This window comes from Triticum urartu, chromosome 7A, assembly GCF_056163025.1.
Source record: "Triticum urartu cultivar PI428250 chromosome 7A, HENAU_Tu73, whole genome shotgun sequence".
NCBI classification, from domain to species: Eukaryota; Viridiplantae; Streptophyta; class Magnoliopsida; order Poales; family Poaceae; genus Triticum; species Triticum urartu.
The window spans coordinates 613,685,126-613,694,990 of NC_141879.1; the positions used below are offsets into that span (position 1 = coordinate 613,685,126).

The 9,865-nt window shown below is 40.0% G+C and overlaps 1 protein-coding gene across 1 annotated transcript; it reads left to right on the forward strand.

The window, feature by feature from the left end:
• The first annotated feature begins 380 nt into the window (after nucleotides 1-380).
• On the forward strand, nucleotides 381-8,705 carry LOC147960685 (uncharacterized). The gene is made up of 2 exons (XM_087533489.1): nucleotides 381-999; nucleotides 8,515-8,705. Exons 1-2 carry the CDS (start codon nucleotides 381-383, stop codon nucleotides 8,703-8,705), a joined length of 810 nt encoding a protein of 269 aa, XP_087389615.1.
• The last annotated feature ends 1,160 nt before the right edge of the window (nucleotides 8,706-9,865 follow it).

A 9,865-nucleotide genomic window follows, 5' to 3' on the forward strand; every position in this document is an offset into this window, starting at 1 on the left:
AGTTCATTAATTAATTTGATTAGACGAACTTAATTATCATGAACTTAGTCTAAAATGTCTTTACAATATGTCTTGTAGATCAAATGGCCCACGCTAATGTTGCCCTCAACTTCAACGCGTTCCTAGAGAAAACCAAGCTGAAAGACAATGGTAGCAACTATACGGATTGGGTCCGTAACTTGAGGATCATCCTCATAGCTGCCAAGAAAGCATATGTCCTTGAAGCACCACTAGGTGACGCACCCATTTTCCCAGCAACTCAAGACGTTATGAATGCCTGGCTGTCGCGTAGTGATGATTACTCCCTGGTTTAGTGCGGCATGCTTTACAGCTTAGAACCGGGGCTCCAAAAGCGTTTTGAGCAGCACAAAGCATATGGGATGTTCCAAGAGCTGAAAATGGTTTTCCAAGCTCATGCCCGGGTCAAGAGATATGAAGTCTCCGACAAGTTCTACAGTTGTAAGATGGAGGAAAACAGTTGTGTCAGCGAGCATATACTCAAAATGTTTGGGTTGCACAACCGCTTGTCTCAGCTGGGAGTTAATCTTCCAAATGACTCGGTCATTAACAGGATCCTCCAGTCGCTTACACCTAGCTACAAGAGCTTTGTGATGAACTACAATATGCAAGGGATGGAGAAGTCCATTCCTGAGTTATATTCAATGCTGAAATCAGCGGAGGTGGAAATCAAAAAGGAACATCAAGTGTTGATGGTGAATAAAACTACTAGTTTCAAGAAACGTAAGGGTAAGAAGAACTTCAAAAAGGACGGCAAGGGGGTTGCCGCGCCCGGTAAATCAGTTGCCAGGAAGAAGCCAAAGAATGGACCTAAGCCCGAGACTCAGTGCTTTTATTGTATGGGAAATGGTCAGTGGAAGCGGAACTGCCCCAAGTACTTAGCGGATAAGAAGGCTGGCAACGCCAAAGTTATATGTGATATACATGTTATTGATGTGTACCTTACCAGCGCTCTTAGTAGCTCATGGGTATTTGATACCGGTGTGGTTGCTCATATTTGTAACTCAAAACAGGAGATGCAGAATAAGGGGAGACTGGCAAAGGACGTGGTGACGATGCACGTCGGGAATGGTTCCAAGGTCAATGTGATCGCCGACGGCACGCTCCCTCTACATCTACCTAAGGGATTAGTTTTAAATCTCAATAATTGTTATTTTGTACCAGCTTTGAGCATGAACATTGTATCTGGATCTCGTTTAATGCAAGATGGTAATCATTTAAATCCGAGAATAATGGTTGTTCCATTTATATGAGAGATATGTTTTATGGTCATGCCTCGCTGGTCAATGGTTTATTTTTGTTTAATCTCGAACGTGATATTACACATATTCATAGTGTGAATGCCAAGAGATGTAAGGTTGATAATGATAGTCCCACATACTTGTGGCACGGCCGCCTTGATCACATTGGTGTCAAATGCATGAAGAAACTCCATGCAGATGGACTTTTGGAGTCTCTCGATTATGAATCATTTGACACGTGCGAACCATGCCTCATGGGCAAAATGACCAAGACTCCATTCTCCGGAACAATGCAGCGAGCAATCAACTTATTGGAAATCATACATACTGATATGTGCGGTCCAATGAGCGTTGAGGCTCACGGTGGCTATCGTCATGTTCTCACCCTCACTGATGACTTAAGTAGATATGGGTATGTCTACTTAATGAAACACAAGTTTGAGACCTTTGAAAAGTTCAAGGAATTTCAGAGTGAGGTAGAGAATCAACGTGACAGGAAAATAAAGTTCTTACGATCAGATCGTGGAGGAGAATACTTGAGTCACAAGTTTGGCACACACTTAAGGAAATGTGGAAGTGTTTCACAACTCACGTCGCCTGAAACACCTCAGCAAAATGGTGTGTACGGATGTCGTAATCGCACTCTATTGGATATGGTGTGATCTATGATGTCTCTTACCGGTCTACCGCTGTCATTTTGGGGTTATGCTTTAGAGACTGCCGCATTCACTTTAAATAGGGCTCCGTCGAAATCCGTTCAGACGACACCGTATGAATTATGGTTTGGAAAGAAACCTAAGCTGCCGTTTCTGAAAGCTTGGGGATGCAATGCTTATGTCAAGAAACTTCAACCTGAAAAGCTCGAACCCAAGTTGGAAAAATGCGTCTTCATAGGATACCCTAAGGAAACTATCGGGTATACCTTCTACCTCAGATCTGAAGGCAAGATCTTTGTTGCCAAGAATGGATCCTTTCTAGAGAAAGAGTTTATCTCGAAAGAAGTAAGTGGGAGGAAAGTAGAACTTAATGAGGTACTGCCTCTTGAACCGGAAAGTAGCGCAGCTCAGGAAGATGTTTCTGTGGTGCCTGTAACGACTAGAGAGGAAGTTAATGATGATGATCATGAAACTTCGATCAAGTTGCTACTGAACTTCGTAGGTCAACGAGGACACGTTCCGCACCAGAGTGGTACGGCAACCCTGTCCTGGAAATCATGTTGTTAGACAACGGTGAACCTTCAAACTATGAAGAAGCGATGGCGGGCCCAGATTCTAACAAATGGCTTGAAGCCATGAAATCTGAGATAGGATTCATGTATGAAAACGAAGTATGGACTTTGACAGACTTGCCCGATGATCTTCAAGCCATAGAAAACAAATGAATCTTTAAGAAGAAGACTAACGTGGATGGTGATACGTCTACATCGTATCTACTTTTCCAAACACTTTTTTCCCTTGTTTGACTCTAACTTGCATGGTTTGAATGAAACTAACCCGGACTGACGCTGTTTTCAGCAGAAATTCCATGGCGTTATTTTTGTGCAGAAATAAAAGTTCTTAGAATGACCTGAAAATCAACGGAGATTATTTTTAAAAAATACTGGCGAAAGAATCAAGGCCAGGGGCCCCACACCCTGTCCACGATGGTGGGGGCGCGCCTAACCCCCCTGGGCGCGCCCCCTGCCTCGTGGGCCCCCTGACCTCAACTCCAACTCTATATATTCGTGTTCAGGGAGAAAAAAATAGGAGAGAAGGACTCATCGCGTTTTATGATACGGAGCCACCGCCAAGCCCTAATCTCTCTCGGGAGGGCTAATCTGGAGTCCGTTTGGGGCTCCGCAGAGGGGAATCCGTTACCATTGTCATCATCAACCTTCCTCCATCACCAATTTCATGATGCTCACCGTCGTGCGTAAGTAATTCCATCATAGGCTTGCTAGACGGTAATGGGTTGGATGAGATTTATCATGTAATCAAGTTAGTTTTGTTAGGGTTTGATCCCTAGAATCCATTATGTTCTAAGATTGATGTTGCTATGACTTTGCTATGCTTAATGCTTGTCACTAGGGCCCGAGTGCCATGATTTCAGATCTGAACCTATTATGTTTTCATGAATATATGTGAGTTCTTGATCCTATCTTGCAAGTCTATAGTCACCTATTATGTGTTATGATCTGTTAACCCCGAAGTAACAATAGTCGGGATACTTACCAGTGATGACCATAGTTTGAGGAGTTCATGTATTCACTAAGTGTTAATGCTTTGGTCCGGTACTCTATTAAAAGGAGGCCTTAATATCCCTTAGTTTCCAATAGGACCCCGCTGCCACGGGAGGGTAGGACAAAAGATGTCATGCAAGTTTTTTTTCCATAAGCACGTATGACTATATTCGGAATACATGCCTACATTACATTGATGAACTGGAGCTAGTTCTGTGTCACCCTATGTCATAATTATTGCATGAGGAATCGCATCCGACATAATTATCCATCACTGATCCATTGCCTACGAGCTTTTCACATATTGTTCTTCACTTATTTACTTTTCCATTGCTATTGTTACAATCACTATAAAACCAAACTATTACTTTTGCTACCGTTACCGCTACTATCATATTACTTTGCTACTAAATACTTTGCTGCAGATATTAAGTTTCCAGGTGTGGTTGAATTGACAACTCAGCTACTAATACTTGAGAATATTCTTTGGCTCCCCTTGTGTCGAATCAATAAATTTGGGTTGAATACTCTACCCATGAAAACTGTTGCGATCCCCTATACTTGTGGGTTATCAAGACTATTTTCTGGCGCCGTTGCCGGGGAGCATAGCTCTATTCTTTGAGTCACTTGGGATTTTTATCTGTTGATCACTATGAAGAACTTGAAAGATAAAAGAACCAAGATTTTTCCCTCACCTACGAGGGGAGGTAAGGAACTGCCATCTAGCTCTGCACTTGATTCACCTTCTGTTTTGAGTAAACTTGCGACAACTACTCCTTCTATCCATTCTGATATATCACTTGTTATTGATGATGCCACTTCTGATTTGCATGATACTTATGATGAAACTACTTCTATGCTTGGTACTACTGTGCCACTAGGTGAATTTCTTGATGAACAACTTGCTAGGGTTAGAGAGAATGAAATTATTGAAACTAATAATATTGATGAAAGTGATGATGAAGATTCTCCCCCTAGATATGAATTGTGTGTTGTTCCTGAGGGTTATGTTATGGATGAAGAAACTGCTAGAGACTTCTTAGCTTGCAATGATAGATTTGATCTTAAGAAATTATTATCTAAGCTTAAAGAAAAGACTTTGAATGCTAGAATGAAATATGACCTTGCATTTGCTACTTCACCTATCTTTATTTCTGATAAGGATTATGATTTCTCTGTCAATCCTGAGTTGATTACTTTGGTTGAATCAGATCCTTTTTATGGCTATGAATCTGAAACTGTTGTGGCACATCTTACTAAATTAAATGATATAGCCACCATGTTCACTAATGATAAGAAAACTCACTATTACTTTATCCTTAAGTTGTTTCCGTTCTTATTAAAGGGTGATGCTAAAACATGGTTTAATTCTCTCGATCTTGGTTGTGTGCATAGTCCCCAGGATATGATTTATTACTTCTCTGCTAAATATTTCCCCGCTCATAAGAAACAAGCTGCCTTAAGGGAAATATATAATTTTGTGCAAATTGAAGAAGAGAGTCTCCCACAAGCTTGGGGGAGGCTTCTCCAATTACTTAATGCTTTGCCTGATCATCCTCTCAAGAAAAATGAAATACTTGATATCTTTTATAATGGACTAACCGATGCTTCCAGGGACCACCTGGATAGTTGTGCTGGTTGTGTTTTTAGGGAAAGAACTGTTGATCAAGCTGAATTGCTATTGAATAATATGTTGAGTAATGAAAATGATTGGACACTTCCTGAACCAACTCCTAAGCCAACTCCGAAGAAAAGGGGTATTCTATCTCTCAGTCCTGAAGATATGCAAGAGGCAAAGAAATCTATGAAATAAAAAGGTATTAAAGCTGAAGATGTTAAGAATTTACCATCTATTGAAGAACTACATAGTCTTGATAACCCAACACAGGTAGTAAAGGTAAATTCTCTCCGTAGATTTGATGAAGGTAATATCCCTCGTTATAAGTCCGCTAGCCAATGCTTAGATGAGTTTGATAATTTTATTGTTAAACGAGAAAACTTCAATGCTTATGTTGGTAGACAATTGAAATGCAATGCTGATATGCTTGAACACTTGAGTGATTATATGTCTAGAGTTAAAGGTGAACTTAAAACTTATTAGTAAACATGCTTCTATGGTTAGCACTCAAGTAGAACAAGTACTTAAAGCTCGGAATGATTTGCTCAATGAATTAAATAATAAGAAAAATGATAATGTTGTTAGAATTATGACTAGAGGGGGTAAAATGACTCAGGAACCTTTGTATTCTGAGGGCCACCCCAAGAGAATTGAGCAAGATTCTTAGAGAACTAATGTTGATGCACCTAGTCCTTCTAAAAGGAAGAAAAATAAAAATGATAGGACCTTGCATGCTTCTAGCGAACCTGTTGTTGACGCACCTAAGAATCCGAATGATATTTCTATTTCTGATGCTGAAACACAATCTAGTAATGAACATGAACCTAGTGATAATGTTAATGATGATGTTCATCTTGATGCTCAACCTAGTAATGATAATGATGTAGAGATTGAACCTGCTGTTGATCTTGATAACCCACAATCAAAGAATCAACGTTATGATAAGAGAGACTTTGTTGCTAGGAAGCACAACAAAGAAAGAGAACCATGGGTTCAGAAACCCATGCCCTTTCCTCCTAAACCATCCAAGAAAAAGGATGGTGAGGATTTTGAGCGCTTTGCCGAAATGATTAGACCTATCTTTTTGCGTATGCGTTTGACTGGTATGCTTAAAATGAATCCTTATGCTAAGTATATGAAAGATATTGTTACAAATAAAAGAAAGATACCGGAAGCTGAAATTTCCACCATGCCTGCTAATTACACTTTTAAAGGTGGAATACCAAAGAAACTTGGAGATCCAGGAGTACCAACTATACCATGCTCCATTAAAAGAAACTATGTTAAAACTACTTTATGTGATCTTCGAGTCGATGTTAGTGTTATGCCTCTCTCTTTATATCGTAGACTTGATTTGAATAAGTTGACACCTACTAAAATATCTCTGAAAATGGCTGTTAAATCAACTGCTATACCTGTCGGTATTTGTGAGGATGTGCCTGTTGTGGTTGAAAATGTTACTATTTTAACGGACATTGTTATTCTTGATATTCCCGAGGACGATAGTATGTCGATTATCCTTGGAAGACCCTTTTTGAATACTGCAGGGGCTGTTATTGATTGCAAGAAAGGCAATGTCACTTTTCATGTTAATGGTAATGAGCATACGGTACACTTTCCGAGGAAACAACCTCATGTTCACAGTATTAATTCTATTGGGAAAATTTCAACAATTACTATTGGAGGTTTTGAATTTCCTCTTCCTACCGTCAAGAAGAAATATGATATTCTTATTGTTGGGGACGTGCATATCCCCGTTGAGGTAACCTAGTTTTATTTGAAATTTCTCCGGTTTCATGCGATTCGAAATGAGTTTGTTAACAAGACTTGATCAACCTTGTTAGTGGATTCCTTTTGATGAGCATGGGATGGATGAAGTTAGAAAGCACAGCCTTCTGTACCCTCCTTTTACTTTCTGTTATTTATCTCAAATAAAGTGAAAATAGTATTTTCCGTCTGTTTTCTGAATTATCCTTGCAATAAAAAAATACCCCAAAAATAAAAGTTCTCCAAATGCCCTGAAAATGAAATATGATTTTTTCCAGAATATTTAAGAATTTTTGGCACTGAGAACACATCAGGGGGGCTCACCGTGTGCCCACAAGGGTGGAGGGCGCGCCCCTGCCTCGTGGACCCCACGTGGGTCCCCTCCACTTATTCTTGCACCCACACACTTCGTCTTCCTCCAGAAAAAATTCACCCACCAGCTCAAACCCGAGTTCTAGCTCATCTTGCTGCCATTTTTGATCTCCTTGCTCAAAGCTCCACTCACAAAACTGCTTTGGGGGATTGTTCTTCGGTATGTGACTCTTCCAATGATCTAATTAGTCTTTGTTCTAGTGCTTTATTTATTGCAAATTTTTGCTGCTTAGGTGACCCTGTTCTTGAGCTTGCATGTCAAACTTATGTGGTCAAAAGTAGTTTTAATGCATGATATAGCCTCTAGGCACTTGTAGGAGTAGTTGCTATCAATCTTGTTGAGTTTGGTTCACTTTTATTTTTGAGTTACTAAAAATTTCAGAAATTTTCAGAATAAGATGAATATATTTTTGAGGGGCTCGTCGAGCCGAAACTCGAAGGATAAGCAAAGTGAAGAGAATAAGAAACCCAAGTATAATCTCCCTCGTACTGCGGAGGTTCGGCCATGTGAATGGCCTTGTGATGAGTTCTTGAGAGAAGCCGGGATTCATGAAGATTTTTATTATTTGGCTGAGAATGCAGGCCTCACCGACTTCCTCCATGATCAGCGTGAACAGTATCTCTTACTCACCAATATTTTTGTGCAAAATTTTCATTTCCATGCTAGGAGGTCGCCACCTTCGGTGGAATTTTATTTATATGATGAGCATAAGGAGACATTACTTTATGATTTTTGCTGGGTTTGTAGGATACCCTTTGAGGGTAGCATAGAGGAACCACATCAGAATGATGTGGAAGGATTTATTGATATGATTGCTGTAGGGGAAACGAGGAAAGTTTCCGATGCAAGAATCACTAGCATACATTTTCCTTTTCTACGTTAGTTTGCAATATTTGCTAGTAGATGCTTAATTGGTTGCGGGAACTGTGGAAATCCTAGTGCCCCTGATATTTTTATTTTGGCCATGCTTTGTTTCGTGATACCACTTTTAGTTTACGCGCTATTGTTGCTAAACGGTTAAATCTGAACCGTACAAAGGGTCCCGTCTTAGGAGGCATCTTCGCCTCGCGCCTTGCTGCACACTTTAACATACCTATTAGGCATTATGAGAAAGAGGAAAAGTTGTTGCCTCATATTTTTCTAGATTATAAGAGCATGGTAGCACATGATTTTATTGTTAAGAATAAGAAGAAGATGCTTAACTATAGACAGATATTTGATAAGAATCACTTTGAGACTATTACCTTGCTTGCTCCCTCTTTGTTTAACATATTTTCAGGCATGTACCTTGTTTTGCCAGAGGCCGTTCAGGCATACCAGAGCCTGACATCAGCTCCTGAGCCGGAGCCACTATCTGATCCTCACCGTCAGTCTGTTTACCAGTGGAATCTGGAGGAGATCGCCAACCAGTGGCACCCCGAAGACCCTCCTCAATACACCGGAGAGGGCAGTTTTGATCCGTGGGCATAGACCAACTTAGGCCAAAAGCCTAAGCTTGGGGAAGTACGTATTTCTCACCGACATTACATTCATGTTCACACACTCATGCTAGTTGTCGGTGTTCATACTTTTTCATTGTATCATCCATGCTAGTTTATTTTCTTTTTTAGACTTCTTCTTGTGTGTTTGAAAACCCTTAAGAAAAACCAAAAAAATAGTTGTAGCTTTTAGCTAGTTCACTTTCCATGCTAGTAGTAGTAATTAAAAAGAAAACCCAAAAAGATTTCTCATTCCTCTTTTGCTTGTTGGGAGCTTTCCCGCGTAAATAGTTTTATTTCTTTTCTTGTTCTTTGGGGGTCAAGAGGAGAAGACCATGATGAAAATGTTGAGTGGCTCTCATATGCATTATTGTTGATCTAACAAAGAGCCCATATTACCTTGTCTTCTCCCTTGAATTGAATGCTTGCAGATTCCAGCTTAGTCCAATGCACGTGCACTATTATTATTATCCACACTATTCGGTTGTGCAAGTGAAAGGCAACAATGATGATATATGATGGACTGATTGAGATGAGAGAAGTCGGTATGAACTCGACCTCTCTTGTTTTTGTAAATATGATTAGTTCATCGTTCCTAATTCAGCCTATTATGAATGAAACATGTTTGCAATGACAATTGGAGATTATAGTTGCTCATGTCATGCTTAATTTGCTACGAGTTTATAATGGTTTACCTTGCGTGCCAACATGCTATTAAAATGGTTGTGATGTGGTATGATAGGGTGGTATCCTCCTTTGAACGATTCGAGTGGCTTAACTTGGCACATGTTCACGCATGTAGTTGAAACAAAATCAACATAGCCATTTATGTTCATGGTAGTTTATATCCTACTCATGCTTACATTCAGTGTTGATTAATTTTAATGCATGTTCATGACTGTTGTCGCTCTCTAGCTGGTCGCTTCCCAGTCTCTTTCTAGCCTTCACTCGTACTAAGCGGGAATACTGCTTATGCATCCAATTCCATAAACCCCAAAGTTGTTCCATATGTGTCCACCATACCTTCCTATATACGGTATCTACCTGCCGTTCCAAGTAAATTTGTATGTGCTAAACCCTAAACCTTCAAATAAAATTTCTGTTTTGTATGCTCGAATAGCTCATGTATCAACTAGGGCTGTATGTATCTTA

Coding starts and splice junctions, on each gene's coding strand:
- LOC147960685 (XM_087533489.1), top strand. CDS start 381: ATGTTCCAAGAGCTGAAAATGGTTTTCCAAGCTCATGCCCGGGTCAAG. Junction 1,000..8,514: donor CTCATGGGTATTTGATACCG/GTGTGGTTGCTC, acceptor ACATATTTTCAG/GCATGTACCTTGTTTTGCCA.